Source organism: Budorcas taxicolor, chromosome 15 (assembly GCF_023091745.1).
Source record: "Budorcas taxicolor isolate Tak-1 chromosome 15, Takin1.1, whole genome shotgun sequence".
Taxonomy (NCBI): Eukaryota; Metazoa; Chordata; class Mammalia; order Artiodactyla; family Bovidae; genus Budorcas; species Budorcas taxicolor.
In genome coordinates this window covers 21638277-21658329 of record NC_068924.1, presented here as the reverse complement: position 1 = coordinate 21658329, position 20053 = coordinate 21638277, and the positions used below count along the sequence as shown (strand labels likewise).

At 40.8% G+C, this 20053-nt stretch overlaps 1 protein-coding gene across 1 annotated transcript in view; it reads left to right on the top strand.

Annotated features, from left to right (window-relative positions):
* Positions 1–3628: 3628 nt before the first annotated feature.
* Positions 3629–20053, top strand: part of ALG9 (ALG9 alpha-1,2-mannosyltransferase) — a 107771-nt gene continuing 91346 nt past the window's right edge. Inside the window, exons 1-4 of the mRNA XM_052652826.1 lie at positions 3629–3780; positions 4781–4919; positions 5901–6035; positions 15931–16001. Of these exons, the coding sequence (XP_052508786.1) occupies positions 3650–3780; positions 4781–4919; positions 5901–6035; positions 15931–16001 (476 nt within the window). The 5' untranslated portion in view covers positions 3629–3649. The remainder of the gene's footprint in view (positions 3781–4780; positions 4920–5900; positions 6036–15930; positions 16002–20053) is intronic.

Below are 20053 nucleotides of genomic sequence, written 5' to 3'. Positions count from 1 at the left end.
AATAGGCGTCAGATTTAGAGTTGACATTTGGGTCTGTCTGACTCTAAAGCCCATGTTCTTTCTGCCACTTTCTGTTACTCTACTTTTCTTTCCTTGGATTTCAACAATAATCTCTCAACTGTGATTAACACTAAACTTTGCTCCCCTCGATTTGGGGGCTTTCTGTTGTATCTCTAAAGAACATTGGGAGATTGGCCCAGCCCAGGACTCTGCAGAATGGGGTGCCCTAATGTGAATTAATGTATGTTCCTATTAATACCTAGGCTCTGCTGATTAGAATTATAGTGTAAACTCTGTGAAGGAAATAACTGTCTTACTTATTCTTTTTTTAAGTTTCTGTTTTTATTTTTTGTAACAAGTATAATTGATTTCAAATGTCATCTATTCTTGTATTTGGACAAGAGCTTGTGGAAAGGCAAGAACTGAAAGAAACAAGTTTATTATAATGCAAACAAAATATGATGGTGACCTGGACCTGGGTGGTTAAAAAGCGGTTGGACTGGGAAATAATTCAAAGGACTTACTGATAAATATATGTGCACACACAAATATTTTGGAGTTAGAGAAATAAAGGAACCAAACAGAATCCCTTAGTTTTCTGACCCAAGCAACTAGGAGAATAGAAGTATCTTTAATTGGAGTGGGAAAACTGGCATGGGAGTAAGTTTAGGTAGAGAGTCAAGGGATCTCTTAAGGACACATGTATTGCTTGGCTCTCCACATAGACTAAGCTAATTGAAGGCAGAGGTGGCTCAGTGGTAAAGAATCCATCTGCCAATGCAGGAGACGACAGAGACTTGGGCTTGATCCCTGGGTTGGGAAGATACCCTGGAGAAGTAAGTAGCAACCCACTCCAGTATTCTTGCCTGGGAAATCCCAATGACAGAGGAGCCTGGTGGACTACAGTTCATGGGGTCACAAAGAGTCGGATATAACTTATTGACTGAGCATGCAAAGAAAGGCAATGTGACTTAACAGTTTTCCAACCCCAATAGTGCTTAGTATGCATGAAACCAAGCACGACCCTGCAGGGTCTTCCGGGGGTGAGATCCCTCCACCTCTTCTATGCCTGCCACCTCTTGTTTGGAGAAAAGCGTTAGCCTCCTAGGCCTTTCCTGAGTTCCAAAGGTTTATTTTTTTGTTTGTTTTGGCCGCACAGCAGGTGGGTTCTTAATGCCTGAGACCAAGGGTAGAAGCCACGCCCCTTGCAGTTGAAGTGCAGAGTCTTCACCACTGGGCTGCCAGGGATGTCCACCAAAGAGCAGGTTCCATGGAATGAGAAGTGAGAATATCCAGAAACAAATCAGTCATGCGAGATAATAATAGTTTAGCTTTCAAAAAAAAAAAAAAAAAGTACCTCTAGTTCCGCCTTAAGGGCTATAGATAATATTTTGAGTCATATCCTTGTGTGTTTTATTGATTCTAAACCCCCACCAGATGGAAGAAGTTAATTGTGTGTTGATCACCAGGACATAGACCCCAGGAGGTTTTTGACGCTGACTCCTGAAATACCACCCTGTTAATGTCATCATCAACCAGTCAAGGATGTCCATGAGCTGATCATGAACATCTCAACTGTTTCTCTCACCTTGCCTTTAAAACACCTCCCCTAAAGGCTTGGGGTAGTTTAGGTCTTTAGAGCATGAGCTGCCCATTTTCCTTGCAGTAAACACTGTACTTTGTTTCAACAAAGACCAATTTTGGTACATTGACTTTTCTGTGGAGGTGGGCAGACCCACGTTTGGTTTGGATGACGAATCAGTTGAGCTGGATCTTAAAACAAGGACAGGGATGTGATGGGATGTTTGTTAGGCAAGGAGGGCATGCATTCCAGGCAGAGCATACATAAGCAGAGGTATGCTACTGCTAAGTCACTTCAGTCGTGTCCGACTCTGTGCGGCCCCAAGGACGGCAGCCCACCAGGCTCCCCCGTCCCTGGGATTCTCCAGGCAATAACACTGGAGTGGGTTGCCATTTCCTTCTCCAATGCATGAGAGTGAAAAGTGAGGTATAGATAAGGAAATATCTGGGGTTCTTCACAGGCTAGTTAGTGGAAACATGAAGTGTTTGTATAGGAAAGTAGTGGGAGATGAGATTAGAAAAGTAGATTGTACCTGGAGTTAGTTCATGAAAGCCCACGAATGCTAGAATAAGAAGTGTGTGTTTTATTTTGTAGGGGATAGGGAAAATCTGGTGATCTTTGATTAAGGAAGTGACACAGAGAAGTATTTTAGAAAGTTAATTGGACAGTGTTGCACAGCATCAATTTGAGATGGGAGATCCCTGTAAGGACGCTATTGTAGTAGTCTTGGGTAGAGTCAGGGAGGGGCCTGACTAGAGTGAAATGAAAAAGAGGTGGATGTATGAGATATAGTTAGATTAGGATGTCTGAATTTGGTAACTAATAATTTCATGTGGGAATTGAGCAATAGGATCAGTCTCCATTGTTAATACTTGGAAATTTTTAGTATGAAGTCTTAACTAGGGATCCTGTCAAGTTTCTCAGTCCTTCTATAACCTTGTTTTAGTTACTGGTATAGAGCTCCACAGGGCAGGACAGAGTTCTGCGACTTGGGGAGCAGGCAGTGTCAGGAACAGATGCATGACCCCTGAGTCACCGGTGTGGTATCATCAAGGTGCCTGTGGAGGAATGCATGAAATTAAGAGCTTTTTCCTGGTCTCCTGGTTGGAAGAACACAGGCTTTGTAGCGAGACCTGGAGTGGAATATGGCTCTACCACTTCTTTAGCTATGCAACCTTGGGCCTCAGTTTCCTTTTTGGTAAAATAAGGTGGTTGTATTAAATTTTAAAAGGATGATTTCATCCTTTATGGTAAGCACAGTAAATGCTTACCATAATATTGTAGTGAAAGTGAAGTCGCTCAGTCGTGTCCGACTCTTTGTGACCCCGTGGACTGTAGCCTACCAGGCTTCTCCGTCCATGGGATTCTCCACGCAAGAATGCTGGAGTGGGTTGCCATTTCCTTCTCCAGGGGATCTTCCCGATCGAACCTGGGTCTCCCGCATTACAATCAGACGCTTTAACCTCTGAGCCACCAGGGAAGCCAGTGTTGTAGTAGCAATGGCAATAACTGACATCTTGTTGAATTTGCTGCACAGAATTTCTTTAGCCTTTCACTTTTCTTCTAATTCTGTATTCTGCTATTAGCCCTTTGTCTCTCTGAAGCAGTTAATTCGCTACAGGCTGTCCCAATTACTTGCCAAAATACCGAGGACAAGGTGTCAGTGATCTTAAAAGAATTTTCTCTTTAGTTGGCTGTGCTATGATTTTTAACTGAGTGCCTATGTATTCCACGTGGAGTTGTTTTAATCACTATTTGTGCTTTCTTTTAAACGGATGCTGAAGGACAGTATTTGTAGGAGAGTGAAGAATGCTAAGAAGTGAAGGAAGAGAGAATTAGGGAGAGGAGGGAGGCATGTCCAGAGTTACAAGTTATGTGGAAGGGATAACCATCGCATTTCTTAACTCGGATTTGCCCCAGTTGGCCCAGGAGAGCTGTAGTTTAGTCGTTTCTGCGCATGTCGAGGTCTTTTGTCCCTCGCCGGACACCGTTGCCAGCCCCGGCAATGTCTCCGCGCTCGTCGCTTTCGTAGGGTGCGGAGTTCTACCTTTTTTTCCCACGCTTGCCATGGCGAGCCGAGGGGCCCGGCAGCGCCTGAAGGGAAGCGGGGGCAGCGGCGGGGACACGGCCTCGGCCGCCGACAAGCTGCGGGAGCTGCTGTGCAGCCGGGAGACGGGCAGCGCGGAGCCGCGGCCCGAGTAGGTGTGCGGGCGCGGCGGGGGCGTGGCCGGGCGGCGCGGGGCTGCGGCGGGCAGGGTCTCGGCAGCGCGGTGCGGAAGGGTCCGCAGTCGCTTCACCCCGCGCCTTCTGCGGGCCGGGTGCACGCTGGGGCTCAGATGAGACCCCCCAAGGGCTTAGATGAGACCGCCCCCCAGGGCTTAGATGAGACCCCCCCCCACACACACATCAGCTCGGGCCCGTGCTGCTAGTGGAGGAACCTGGAGTGCAGGTCTGTGAGGCTTCCGCCCCAGGACTAGGATTAGTTGGAGAGAGCAAAGAGCACCTTATATGGCTGCCTCTTACAGCTTCAGTCCCCCCAGAGTCTCGGCCCTTGACTCTTCTGTGTGGGGCCCAGCACTCTCAGCACCAGTAGCCTCCTCTCTCTCCAAACTGGGGGGCTACAGGTTAAGACTGCGCCAGGGAGCTGTCAGCGAATGGAATTGGAGGACACGGTGATGTCCTTTGCACACAGTAGCCTCTGGGCATTTGAACAGACCGGGAAATGAATAAAAGCCATGGAAAGTAATGACCTTGTTAGGAAAAGAAAGGGGAGAAGGAAATGGCAACCCACTCCTGTATTCTTGCCTGGAGAATCCCGTGGACAGGGGAGCCTGGTGGGCTGCTGTCCATAGGTTCGCTCAGAGTCGGACACGACTGAAGCGACTTAGCAGCAGCAGCAGCAGGAAAAGAAAAAAAAAAAAAACACACGAACGAAAGCTTGTGGCCTTCAAGTGAACGATTTGTTGGTTTGGGATAAGCAGACTGTCACAGATGCCAAACAAGAAGTGGACGTAATGACTAACGTTGACTAAGGTCTTAATTCGTTCTTCACTTACTCTACGCAGAACAATTAACGGTTCACCCTTTTAGGTGACTAACTCAAGTGCTTTGGTGTCTCTTGCCGTGTTGTCCTTCTGTCTAGTTTTAGTTCTTCTAGTTAGCATGTCTTTCGTATCACATACTTGTGTTTCTGAGCAGGTTATCTGGGAACAAAGCCGGACAAGTCTGGGCACCTGAAGGATCTACTGCCTTCAAGTGTTTGCTCTCAGCAAGGTTATGTGCTGCCCTCCTGAGCAACATCTCGGACTGTGATGAAACATTCAACTACTGGGAACCAGTAGGTGATTTCTTTAGTTTTCTCTTTTTGTTCTCAATTTCACTGCTTGGGTCCTTGTTATTAATCAAGATACAAATGATATACAAGTGTTCAGTTCAGTTCAGTCGCAGAGTCGTGTCCAACTCTTTGCAACCCCATGAACTGCAGCACGCCAGGCCTCCCTGTCCATCACCAACTCCCGGAGTTCACCCAAACCCATGTCCGTCGAGTCAGTGATGTCATCCAACCATCTCATCCTCCTGACTACTAGTAAAATGACTTTATTTTCACTTCTGTATTCTAAGCTGATGATTTACCTACTATTGAAGGATACAGGAATTTGGCAGTTACACAAAACAGTATAATTTGTAATTTTCTTAAAACATTTTAAAAATCAAAGTAATGCTTTGAGGTAGTTTAAAAATATTACGTGCAAAGGAAAAGCAGTAACTCTATTTTCTACATCTTGTGGACAAACACCTGTCCCCAGAGGCAACGACTTTCTTCAAATTTTTTGGCTTTTTTTCTACTGATGTTTACTAAAATAAACAATGTTACTGCATACTATGCTTATATTGCTCTTTCTTGATTTATACATTTATAAGTCTGTTGGACACTGTTATAGGAAATTCAGAGGTGAAATTTTCTGATCACAGTTTGCATAAAAAAGAAATGCTTAGTGTAGGTAGTTAGGAAAATATAGGATGTTGAGCTTTCCTGTTTTGTCTAAAGAGTATTTTTAAAAAAAAATAAGTTGAGGATAAAATCTGAGCTTTCAATGTTGGCCAAATGATAGTCTTACAAGATTTATAATATCTTAATATATCAGGATTGGGTCATTTTGATTCTTATCCATCCATTAGTTGCAAATCTTGTTGACAATTTCAGCATTTTTGTGTACCTTTGTCTAGTTAATATTTTTGCTTAGAAACTTTACCTGCATCCTCTTAATAAGAAGTTTTGGCCAGTATAACCCTGAATCCATTCATTTTGTATTTTCAGACACACTACCTCATCTATGGGAAGGGGTTTCAGACTTGGGAATATTCTCCAGTTTATGCCATTCGCTCGTATGCTTACCTGTTGCTTCATGCCTGGCCAGCTGCATTTCATGCAAGAATTTTACAAACGAATAAGGTAAGAGCAGGCCAACTTGGAAGCAATCACAACCGATGAAGAGGTGGGTGAGTCTCTGGAACAGTTTTGTGAAAAAGACAAAATGTATTGGTCGTTAAGACAGGACTTTTTTGGAAGAAGAATCATTTATTTATTCATTATTCAACAAATATTAATGGAGCAACTTGTATTTGGTAGATGCTTTGTTAAGTGCTGTGAGTTTAACAGTAATCAAACCCCTCCCTCATGAAATCCAGTGAGGAAGACAAACATGGAACAAGTAATTATAAATGCAGTGTGTCTTGGAGGAAAAGTACAATGTGCAATAGGTTAGCGTATTAGGAGAGCTTAATGTAAATAAAATACTGAAGGATAATTAGGAGTTAACTGAGACCTAACCTGATTACCTTTCAGAAATTTGACTGTGATGTGTCTTTAGTGTGGATTTCTTTGGGTTTATCCTGTTTGGAGTTTATTCAATTTCTTCAATGTTTAGGCTTATGTGTTTTGCAAATTTGGGAAGATTTTGACTGTTACTATTATTTTTTTTAGTAGTTTTTCAATCCTGCCATTTTTTCCTCTCCTGAGACTCCAATGATGTAGATGTTAGATCTTTTATTATAGTCTCATGGGTCCCTGAAGCTCTCTTCATTTTTTTTTTTTTTGCAGTCTGTTTTCTCAGTGTTCAGATTGAACAATTTCTATCTTAGGTTTTCCAGTTCACTGAGACTTTTTTCTGTCCCCCCCATTCTGCTGTTGAGTCTATCCATTGAGCTTTTATTTTGATTATTGTATTTTATCAGTTCTAAAATTTCAGTTTGATTTTTCTTTTTATTTTCTGCTTATTTACGGAGACTATTTTTTCATTTGTTCCCAGTGTGTTTTTAATTGCTTGTTGGAAGTATTTTTACAATGGCTCTTCTAAAACTTTGTCAGATAATTCTAATATCTCATCTTGTTTTAGGTATCTATCGATTGACCTTTTCCTTTCAGGTTGAGATTTTCCTGTTTGACAAACAATATTTAGTTGAAACTTGGACATTTTGGGTATTACAGTATGAGACTCTGGATCTTATTCATGGGCCCCACAAGCTTTCTCTGTACTATTCTGCTTTTCTTATTTAAGCCTCTCTTTAAGCTGGCTTCTTTTGATACCGCTACAGTAAGAAAAAGGAGAGGGTTCTCCACCTGTTACTGCCACTGGGGGCTTGAGGTCTGCGTTCCCCAGTAGTCCTCCACGGATACCACACTAGTGGTCAGGGTGGATATGCATCATTACTGCTAGATTTGGGTGAAGCAGAGTCCAAGATCTCCAAGTGGTCTCCACTGACACTGTGCTGGGAGAGGGAGCCGCTTAGCACTGTCAGGGAGTCCTTGTCTCCCACCTGACCTTTGATGGTGGAAGTGGGGCCACATTTTTTTGGCTGGATTAGAGTGGTTATTGTCTAAAAGTTTTCTTTCTTGCTAGGCTACCCCTTTCTTGGTCTTATGGCTAGATAGAGCAGGCCTTGGTTGTTGTTTTTTACGTCTGTGTACATTGGCATTTCTAGTTTCCAACTTCTTTAGTTCCAAGTCTGGAACATAGAAGACCAGAGAAAAACCCAGGGAACTTACCACCATGTTGTTCCTCAGGTCCAATGTCCCTAGCCAATAGGTCTCAGGCTTGGAGGAGAGCGAGAGTGGTGGAGTGGATTAGATGAGACCGAGAGGAAGAGGCCAGGCTTTAGGCAATTAGACTTTCTTTTTTTTCCAAATGTATTATGAAACCATCAAAAGTTTTTGACAGAGGAGAGACATGATTGCATTTCCTTTTTAGAATAATCAGAAAGGTAGCACCTGTAGAGAGTGATAGAACTCTATCCCTCTGTCCCTAACTAGTATCAAATGTCTGATTTTTTTTTTGAACTTATTTGTCGAAGGAAAGATATACAGGAAGAGAGACTTAGTAGCAAAATAACAATGCACGTGTGCATGCATCCTCAGTCACTTCAGTTGTGTCCGATTCTTTGCAACCCTATGGACTGTAGCCCACCAAGCTCCTCTGTCCATGGGATTCTCCAGGCAAGAGTACTGGAATGGGTTACCATGCCCTCCTCCAGGGGATCTTCACAGCCAGGGGATCAAATCACATCTCTTGCTCTCCTGCATTGCAGGCAGATTCTTTACCCGCTGAGCCACCTGGGAAGCCCCAGAGAGAAATAACAATATGCAGAGCTTAAAATTTCCATTTCCACTTGGATTTCCACTATTACTTCAAATTGTAGCTTCTAGAGTCCCAACTGCAGCATCATAGTTCAGAGTAGTAAAGGATAGATTGTTGCTGAAAGACAGTTTAGTTCAGTAGCTCAGTTGTGTCTGACTCTTCGCAACCCCATGTACTGCAGCATGCCAGCCCTCCCTGTCCATCACCAACTCCTGGAGTTTACTCAAACTCATGTCCGTTGAGTTGGTGATGCCATCCAACCAACTCATCCTCTGTCATCCCCTTCTCCCCGCTTCGATCTTTTCCAGCATCAGGGTCTTTTCAAAAGAGTCAGCTCTTTGCATCAGGTGGCCAAAGTATTGGATTTTCAGCTTCAGCATCAATCCTTACGATGAATATTCAGGACTGATTTCCTTTAGAATGGACTGGTTGGATCTCCTTGCTTTGCACGGGACTCTTGAATCTTCTTCAACACCACAGTTCAAAAGCATCAATTCTTTGGTGCTCAGCTTTCTTTATAGTCCAACTCTCACATCCATACATGACTACTGGAAAAACCACAGCCAGCTTTGACTAGACGGACCTTTGTTGACAAAGTAATGTCTCTGCTTTTTAATAAGCTGTCTGGGTTGGTCATAACTTTTCTTCCAAGGAGCAAGCGTCTTTTAATGCTATGGCTGCAGTCACCATCTGCAGTGATTTTGGAGCCCCAAAATAAAGTCTGACACTGTTTCCACTGTTTCCCCCGTCTATTTCCCATGAAGTGATGGGACCAGATGCCATAATCTTAGTTTTCTGAATGTTGAATTTTAAGCCAACTTTTTCACTCTCCTCTTTCACTTTCATCAAGAGGCTCTTTAGTTCTTCTTCCCTTTCTGCCATAAGGATGGTGTCATCTGCATATCTGAGGTTATTGATATTTCTCCCAGCAATCTTGATTCCAACTTGTGCTTCATCCAATCCAGCATTTCTCATGATGTACTCTGCATTTAAGTTAAATAAGCAGGGTGACAATATACAGGCTTGGTGTACTCCTTTTCCAATTTGGAACCAGTCTGTTATTGCATGTCCGGTTCTAACTTGATTCTTAACCTGCCTACAGATTTCTCAGGAAGCAGGTCAGGTGGTCTCGTATTCCCATCTCTTGAAGCATTTTTCAGAGTTTGTTGTGATCCACAAGACAATATGGTAATAATTGGTACTCCTAGTGACAGTTACCTTTACAATATCTTATCACTCTAAAAAAGGACAGCTTTGTTTTGTCCCCTTATGGGTTGGGGTGTGAATTTTTCTGAACCGTACACTCAGGAATGGGATCCCGTGCATGTATCCATGGACTACATAATTTCATGGAGCAGTGCCATATTGCTCTCCAGAACAGATATTCAGCTTTAGACTCCCTGCAACAGTGTTTGGAGTTTCAGCTTCCTAAAATCTCCTGAGCACTTGATATTTCTGACTCTCTAAGTATGTGAGATATTTCTCATTTTTTTAAATTAATTTTTATTGACGTATAGTTGTTTTACGGTGTTGTTAGTTTCTGTATACAATAAAGTGAATCAGCTATGCGTGTGTGCATGCTAAGTTGCTTAGTTGTGTCCAACTCTTTGTGACCCTATAGACTGTAGCCCTCCAGGTTCTCTATCCATGGGGATTCTCCAGGCACCAATACTGCAGTGAATTGCCATGCGCTACTCCAGGGGATCTTCCTGACCCATGGATCGAACTGGCTTCTCTTATGCCTCCTGCATTGGCAGGTAGATTCTTTACCATTCGCACCACCTGGGAAGCCCTGAATCACCTATATGTATACATGTGTACCCTCTTTTTAAGATTTCCTTCCCATTTAGCTCACTACAGAGCACTGACTTCCTTGTGCTATATAGTAGATTCTCATTAGTTACCTATTTTATACATAATAGTATGTATGTGTCAATCCCATTCTCCCAACTCATCTGCCCCCCACCCCTTTCCCCCTTGGTATCCATAGACAGATGCTCCTCATTTTAATTGCATTTTTCTGACAAACAGTAAGATGGAGAATTTCTTCGTATATTTACCAGTCATTCAGACTGGTTTTCCTGTGAATTACCTGTTTACATCCTTTTCCTGTTTTTCTTTTACTTCCTTGTTTATTTGTTTTTGGTGGTGGTGGGTCTTCATTGCTGTGCGGGCTTTTTTGTAGTTGCAGGGAGCAGGGCTCTGTAGTGGCAGCGCACAGGCTTCTCAGTGCAGTGGCTTCTCTTGCTGCCGCGCACAGGCTCTAGGGGGTCTCAGTAGTTGCGGCTCCTGGGCTCTACAGCCCAGGCTCAGTAGCTGTGGCACTGAGGCTGAGCTGCTCCGTGGCACGTGGAATCCTCCTGGATCGAGAATTGAACCCGTGTCTCTTTCTTTGGCAGGTGGATTCTTTACCACTGAGCCCATCTGCCTGTGTTTCAATTGAATTTTCTGATTTTCTCTTGTGATTGTAGAAGTTCTCAATAGTAACCCCTGGTAGGTTTTAGGTACTGAAAATCCTTTCTCCTAGACTGTCACCTGTTTACTAACTTTGTAGTCCTTTCTTTAGTTCTGATAGAGTCAAACCAATTAGTTTTTGACTTATGGTTGGTGGATTTTGGGTCTTTCTAAAATAAATCCTTCACCATAGATCATAAAGATATTCTTATGTATTTTTTTCATAGTAACTTTGTAATTTTGTCTTTCACATATAAGCATGCATGTTTAATCATTCAGTGGTGTCTTGACTCTCTGCAAGAGAGTAAAATTTGTAACATTATTCTCAACATTGGGAATAATGTTACAAATCAGAAGGAAAAGGAAGAATTAGCAGATGGTTCTGGAAAATCTACTTCACTATATAGCCAAAAATGAAGCTGGATCTTTCAACAATTTATATATTAAAAAAAAAAAAACTGAATGGAGTAAAGCCTTATATGTGAGGGTTTCCCTGGTGGCTAAGATGATAAAGAATAGGCCGGCAATGCAGGAGACCCAAGTTCAATCCTAGGGTTGGGAAGATCCCCTGGAGAAGGAATGGCAACCCACTCCAGTATTCGTGCCTGGAGAACCCCATGGATGGAGGAGCCTGGCGGGCTACAGTCCATGAAGTCCCGGAGAGTCGGACATGACTGAGTGACTAAGCATGCATGCATGACAGTATTTTTACAGTGTTACATCATTCCATCCCTATTATATATAAATGATATGCTTATCATTTAGTCAGGTTTTCTGTGTCTTTTAAAAAGTTATTTAATTGACTGATTTATTTGGCTACATTGGGTCTTAGTTGTGGCATGTGGGATCTTTCATTGCTGTGCACAGGCTTCTCTCTAGTTGTGACAAGTGGTTCCAGAGCTCATGGGCTCAGTAGTTGCAGTGCTTGGGTTAGTTGCCCCATGGCATGTGGATCTTAGTTCCTCTACCAGGGATTGAGTCCTAATCTGCTGCATTGGAAGGTGGATTCTTAACCACTGGACCTCGTTTTTCTGTTGTCTTTTAATACAATTTAAAGAATGTATCAAAAAAAATTATCCATGTCAAGCTTACCCATTCTTTGATTAGGATAATGCCAGATTCTTTATACTTTTTATTACTGTTATGGATGTTATCTTGTTTTCTGTAATATTTTTAGGAACTCATTGCAGGTTTAGGGCTTCCCTGATAGCTCAGTTGATAAAGAATCGCCTGCAATGCAAGAGACCCTGGTTTGATTCCTGGGTTGGGAAGATACGCTGGAGAAGGTATAGGCTACCCTCTCCAGTATTCTTGGGCTTCTCTTGTGGCTCAGCTGGTGAAGAATCCACCTGCAATGTGGGAGACCTGGGTTCGATTCCTGGGTTGGGAAGATCCCCTGGAGAAGGGAAAGGCTACCCACCCCAGTGTTCTGGCCTGGAGAGTTCCATGGGCTGTAATAGTCTGTGAAGTCGCAAAGAGTCAGACACGACTGAGCGACTCTCACTTACATTCACTTTCATTGCAGGTATCAGTTCAGTTCAGTTCAGTCGCTCAGTCGTGTCCAACTCTTTGTGACCTCATGAATCACAGCATGCCAGGCCTCCCTGTCCATCACAAACTCCTGGAGTTTACTCAAACTCATGTCCATCGAGTCGGTGATGCCATCCAACCATCTCATCCTTTGTCGTCCCTTTCTCCTCCTGCCCCCAATCCCTCCCAGCATCAGGGTCTTTTACAATAAGTCAGCTTTTCACATGAGTTTGCCAAAGTATTGGAGTTTCAGATTAAGCATCAATACTTCCAATGAACACCCAGGACTGATATCCTTTAGAATGGACTGGTTGGATCTCCTTGCAGTCCAAGGGACTCTCAAGAGTCTTCTCCAACACCACAGTTCAAAAGCATCAATTCTTCAGTGCTCAGCCTTCTTCACAGTCCAACTCTCACATCCATACATGACCACTGGAAAAACCATAGTCTTGACTAGACAGACCTTTGTTGGCAAAGTAATGTCTCTGCTTTTGAATATGCTATCTAGGTTGGTCATAACTTTCCTTCCAAGGAATAAGTGTCTTTTAATCTCATGGCTGCAATCACCATCTGTAGTGATTTTGGAGCCCCCCCAAAATAAAGTCAGCCACTGTTTCCACTGTTACCCCATCTATTTCCCATGAAGTGATGGGATCAGATGCCATGATCTTCGTTTTCTGAATGTTGAGCTTTAAGCCAACTTTTTCCACTCTCCTCTTTCACTTTCAACAAGAGGCTTTTTAGTTCCTCTTCATTTTCTGCCATTAGAGTGGTCTCATTTGCATATCTGAGGTTATTGATATTTCTCCTGGCAATCTTGATTCCAGCTTGTGCTTCTTCCAGCCCAGCATTTCTCATGATGTACTCTGCATATAAGTTAAATAAGCAGGGTGACAATATATAGCTTTGACATCCTCCTTTTCCTATTTTGAACCAGTGTGTTGTTCCATGTCCAGTTCTAACTGTTGCTTCCTGACCTGCATACCGATTTCTTAAGAGGCAGGTCAGGTGGTCTGGTATTTCCATCTCTTTCAGAATTTTCCAGTTTATTGTGATCCACGCAGTCAAAGGCTTTGGTATAGTCAATAAAGCAGAAATAGATGTTTTTTGGACCTCTCGTTTTTTCGATGATCCATCGGATATTGGCAATTTGATCTCTGGTTCCTCTGCCTTTTCTAAAACCAGCTTGAACATCTGGAAGTTCATGGTTCACGTATTGCTGAAGCCTGGCTTGGAGTATTTTGAGCATTACTTTACTAGCATGTGAGATGAGTGCAATTGTGTGGTAGTTTGAGCCTTCTTTGGCTTGCCTTTCTTTGGGATTGGAATGAAAAGTGACCTTTTCCCGTCCTGTGGCCACTGCTGAGTTTTCCAAATTTGTTGGCATATTGAGTGCAGCCCTTTCACAGCATCATCTTTTAGGAGTTGAAATAGCTCAACTGGAATTCCATCACCTCCACTAGCTTTATTCGTAGTAATGCTTTCTAAGGCCCACCTGACATCACATTCCAGGATGTCTGGCTCTATGTGAGTGATCACACCATCGTGATTATCTGGGTCATGAAGATCTTTTTTGTACAGTTCTTCTGTGTATTCTTGCCACCTCTTCTTAATATCTTCTGCTTCTGTTAGATCCATACCATTTCTGTCCTTTATCGAGCCCATCTTTGCATGAAATGTTCCCTTAGTATCTCTAATTTTCTTGAAGAGATCTCTAGTCTTTCCCATTCTGTTGTTTTCCTCTATTTCTTTGCATTGATCACTGAGGAAGGCTTTCTTATCTCTTCTTGCTATTCTTTGAAACTCTGCATTCAGATGCTTATATCTTTCCTTTTCTCCTTGGCTTTTCACTTGTCTTGTCTTCACAGCTGTTTGTAAGGCCTCCCCAGACAGCCATTTTGCTTTTTTGCATTTCTTTTTCTCGGGGATGGTCTTGCTCCCTGTCTCCTGTACAATGTCACAAACCTCTGTCTATAGTTCATCAGGTACTCGATCAGATCTAGGCCCTTAAATCTATTTCTCACTTCCACTGTATAATCATAAGGGACTTGATTTAGGTCATACCTGAATGGTCTAGTGGTTTTCCCTACTTTCTTCAATTTAAGTCTGAATTTGGCAATAAGGAGCTCCATGATCTGAGCCACAGTCAGCTCCTGGTCTTGTTTTTGCTGACTGTGTAGAGTTTCTCCATCTTTGGCTGCAAAGAATATAATCAATCTGATTTTGGTGTTGACCATCTGGTGACGTCCATGTGTAGAGTCTTCTCTTGTGTTATTGGAAGAGGGTGTTTGCTATGACCAGTGCGTTCTCTTGGCAAAACTCTATTAGCCTTTGCCCTGCTTCATTCCATACTCCAAGGCTAAATTTGCCTGTGACAATTGACTTTTGCTTTTTGACCTCAATTTCACTGAATTTCCTCATTAGTGTCAACATTTTGTCAAGTAAATCTCTTGGATTCTCTTTCATCTCTTCATACTGAATTTAGTTTCTTCTGTTCCATTCTTATACTTACTTCTTTTCTTTTTTGTGTCTTTTTGTACTGATCTGACATCCAGTTACTATGCTGAATATTAGTAACTACGGGGGCATCATTGTCCTGTTCCCAAGTACAGTTCTTTGATTATCTTGTGTTAGTTTTTGACTTTCTAAATGTGTTTTTGTATTCTCACCAACCAGATGAGTAGTCCTTAAATGTGGATACTTTGTACTAAAATTATCTGTATTCCTAGTAGCATCTAGAAGAGTAATCAGTGCATAGCAGGTTTTCAGTATATTGTTGAATTAATCAATGAGTTTGGACATTTGCTGATCACTTGATTGGATTCTTTTGGGAATTTTGTTTTTTGGTTATAATGATAAATCAGAAAGTACTTTTAATTATATGCAGTAATATTAATCATAGAATATATTTGAATAGTGCTTATATTCAGAGATATTCATTTTTCTTAAACATACTGGTTACACTGTAGTAGAAGAGCTATTTAATATGGTTTTATTTTGTTATTTTTATGTTTAAAATTTGTATTCATAAAATTAATAAAACCGCATTACAGACATTTGGATGATAGGAGGAAGAATATGCATGAAAGTCTCACTAGCATGAGACAACCACCTTTACCATTATATTATATTTCTTTCTATTTTTTCATGTACTTCTGATTTCTATAGCTATAACTGTGATGTATAGATCATGTATGTTTTCATTTAGTATTTTGTTATAATTTTATAAGAATTGCAATCAGTTATTATAATTGTCTGAGAGATGCTTGTCATGTGAATGAGATTTATATGATAAGAATTTTTCCACTGTCTTTGTAACCATGAACTTTGGTCTTTGTAACCATGAACTTTGGTATCTGTATCATGAATAGATATAATATGAAATAGATGTAACATAATTTAGTCATTTTCCTGTAACTGAACATTTTATAGTTTTTTAAAAAGTTTTTACTAAATTAGTAGAGCTGCAATTAACGTCTTTTGACTTGAACTCCCTTCCTATATTTTGAGTTCCTTTTGTGGGCTGAAGTCATAGAAGTAGCCAATAAATGTCCTTCCATACTTGAATTTGGAGGTATGAACATTTCCATGGTTCTTGATACATACTGTTTTTCAAAAGGATTATACCAATTTATAATTATTACTGACAGATGTGAGTGGTTTCATCTTTTAGGAGTTTTTCTGACTTGTATCTGTGACTTCTGTTTTCTTGTTCTGGGTTTCTTTCAGATTCTTGTCTTTTACTTTTTACGATGTCTGCTGGCTTTTGTGAGCTGTATATGTGAGCTTTACTTTTACAAGTGAGTATAAAAACTTTGCTTCTAAAAGTGCTATAAGAGCCAAATTGAGCATAAGTTATTTCTCCGATGATAGAAACAGTGTTTAGAAATAGAAGGCATTTTTATTCTAGCTTCTGATATTATATCTAAAACTCAATTTTTTTTTTTAAGCCAACCATTGGGAAGAAATACTTCTAATTTCCTGAGGTGATAAGTGCTATATCTTCATATTATAATTTCAATTCTGTAAGTGTATATCTGAGTAGTACTTTATTTGGTAGGATTTTGTAGAGCCTTTTTTTGGTCCTAAGAGATAAATCATGATGTCTGTCTTCCCCTTTTGAGCTTAGCTGATAGGAAATTATTTCCAGTATGAGACTCACTGCTCTTATATGTACTCAGTATGATTGTCTTCCGCCAAGTAACTGTTGGTTGAATGAATATTAGTGAAAATATTAAGCATTTAAGTATCCCAGTAATAAAAATAGCTACTTTTTTTTTTAACATGAAACCTAACAAACATCTTATTTTAAGAATGCTTTAAAAGGTATTCGGACTTAGTAACCATTACTTAAAGTCTTTCCATTGCAAAACAGCCAACAATGTCAGATAAAAAAGTTCTTTGGTCTTGACTCTGAGTAGAATAAAGTTAAAAAAAAAGAAATCCAGTGGGCTGCCTTTGAGGATTGTAACTTAAAGTTGGTCTTCGTATGAATTCAGGACTGAATTCAAATTACCTGCATGGTCTCCTAAGCCTCAAGTTTAGAATTTATTGTAAATTGTTCAGGGCTTATTCCTTGAAAGAAAAGCTATGACAAACCTACACAGTGTATTAAAAAGCAGAGACATCACTTTGCTGACAAAGGTTTGTAGGTTTTTCTGGATGTGAGAGTTGGGCCATAAAGAAGGCTGAGTGCCAAAGAATTGATGCTTTTGGATTGTGCTGCTGGAGAAGACTCTTGAGAGTCCCTTGGATTATAAGGAGATGAAACCAGTTAATCCTAAAGGAAATCAACCCTGAATATTCACTGGAAGGACTGATGCTGAGGCTGAAGCTCCAGTACTCTGGCCACCTGACCCAGAGCCGACTCATTGGAAAAGACCCTGATGCTGGGAAAGATTGAGGGCAGGAGAAGAAGAGGGTGACAGAGAATGAGATGGTTGGATGACATCACCAACTCAATGGACATGAGTTTGAACAAACTCCGGGAGATGGTGAAGGACAGGGAAGCCTGGCCTGCTGCAGTCCATGGGTTGCAAAGAGCAAACATGAATTAGTGACTGAACAACAATAGTGTCCCCAGACACCTTTGGAGAAGGAAATGGCACCCCACTCCAGTACTCTTGCCTGGAAAATCTCATGGGTGGAGGAGCCTGATAGGCAGCAGTCCTTGGGGTCGCCAAGAGTCAGACACAACTGAGTGACTTCACTTTCCTTTCCTTTTCAGACATCTTGCAAAATCAAAAAGTAAAATTTCTCTAAAGAAGTGGATTCTTAATCCAATTGTCAAAGAATTACCATAGATAAAGTTCTAGTGAACCAGATTATAATAAAAGTAAATGACAAAGCACAGAAAGGAACAGGTCATTATGAGTGAGAGCCAGCAGAGATCATCAATAGAAAGCTGACCTACAAAACTTCATTTATTAGGAATTACTAAAATAAGAATATAATTATATTTAATATTTTTAAAGAAATAAAATAGGGAATTGAAAGCATGAAATAAAAGACTAATAAGAGATTAAACAATCAGTGCAGTGGAAAGGAGCTTACAGAATGGCCGAAAATATTTGCAGATCATATATAAGTTCATTTCCAAAATGTATAAGGAGCTCTTCTAACTCAGTGGTTAAAAAAAACCTAATAAAATGGCCAACAGGCATATGAAAGGAGGGCAATATCACTAGTCATAAGGAAAACAAAAATCAAAACCACAGGGAGATCATTTCATATCTGTTAGAATGGCTTTTGTCTAGGGAGGCAAGGATATATTATACAATGGAGAAAAGACAGTCTCTTTAACAAGTAGTGTTGGAAAACCTGGACAGCCACATATATTAATAGATCAGTGAAGTTAGAATACTCTCTCACACCATACTAGAAAATAAATGCAAAATGACTTAAAGACTTAAGTATAAGACATAACACTATAAAACTCCTAAAAGAACATATAGGTAAAACATTCTCTGACATATATTGTACTAATGTTTCCTTAGGTCATTCTCCCAAGGCAATAGAAATAAAAGCAGATAAACACTTGGGGCCTTAAACTTATAACTGCTTAAAATTTTTTTAATTATGTTTTAAGTTGAAATAGAGTTGATTTACAGTGTTGTGCAGACTTACAAGCTTTTGCGCAGCAGAGAAAACCATATGTACCATATGAAAACCATATGTTGCAAATGGTGTGACTAACTGGGGCTTAATCTCCAAAATATACAAACAGCTCCTACAAATCAACAACAAAAAGCAACCCAGTCAAAAAGTGGGCAGAAGACCTAATTAGACATTTCTCCAAAGAAGACATACAGATGGCCAATAAGCACGTGAAAAGATGCTCAATATTGCTAATCATTAGAGAAATGCAAATCAAAAGTACAATGAAGTATCACTTCACACTGGTCAAAATGGCCATCATCAAGAAGTCTACAAATTATAAATGCTGGAGCTGCTGCTGCTGCTAAGTTGCTTCAGTTGTGTCCGACTCTGTGATCTAGAACACGTGAGTTGATACTACTGAAGCTCAGGTGCCATGCTGTGCAACAAGAGACGCCACTGCAATGAGAAACCCTTGCACCTCAACTCTAGAGTAGCCCCTCCTTGCTGCAATGAGAGAAAGTCCACACAGCAACGAAGATCTAGCACGGCCAAATATAAAATAATGAATAAATTGATTAATTTAAAAAGAAAAATATTTAAAAAAAAAAGAGGGAAATCCTAAAGATATGACAAAGTAGATGCGCCTTGAGGATATTGGGCTAAGTGAAATAACTTGCCACAGGGGAGCAAATATGGCACAGTTCCCCTTCCACGAGGTATGTGAAATGGTTGAACTTATGGAAGCAAAGGAATGGATAGACTTGTGGCTGCCAAGATCGGGGGCTGATGGAAACAGAAAGTTGCTAATCAGTGGATATAATATTTCACTTATACGAATTAGCTCTAGACATCTGCTATACAACATTATGCCTGTTGATACAGTACTGTGTTTTACATTTAAATATCTGTTAGGAGGGTAGATCTCATATTAGGTGTTCTTACCACAATGAAATAAAAAAAGACAATGAATGAGACTACAAAAATGACCAGGCAGATTTGAAAAAGAGCCACACAGAACTTGAATTAAAAATATAGTAATTGATATAGAAAATTCAGTGGATAGTTTAAACAGCTGATTTGTTGTTGTTGTTCAGTCACTAAATCGTGTCTGACTCTTTGCAACCAGCGTGCCAGGCTTCCCTGTCTTTCACCATCTCCTGGAGTTTGTTCATACTCATGTCCATTGAGTTGGTGATGTCATCCAACCATCTCATCCTCTGTTGCCTCCTTCTCCTCCAGCCCTCAATCTTTCCCAGCATCAGGGTATATAACTGATTAGACATTTCTTTTTTAAAAAAATTTTTAAATATTTATTTTTAATTGAAGGATAGTTGCTTTAGAATATTGTGTTGGTTTCTGCCATACATCAACATGAATTAGCCATACATCCCCTCCCTCTAGGACCTCCCTCCCACCTCCCACCCCACCCCACCCCTCTGGTTTCTCATGGAGCACCAGTTTGAGCCCCCTGAGTCACATAGCAAATTCCCACTGGTTATCTGCTTTACACATGGTAGGGCTTATGTGTCCATTCCACTCTGTCTGTTCGTTCCACCCTCTCCTTCCCCCACCAACCCTGCATTGTGTCCACAAGTCTGTTCTCTTGATTTGACACTTCTAATAAATAAACCAGAAGATTAATCTGAAGAAGTTACTAAGAATGTAGTACAGAGTGACAGAAGAAAAAAAAAAAGGTGAGAGGATAAAAATGCGTGTGGTGGAGTTGAAAGATCTGATTTATATCTAATCAGAT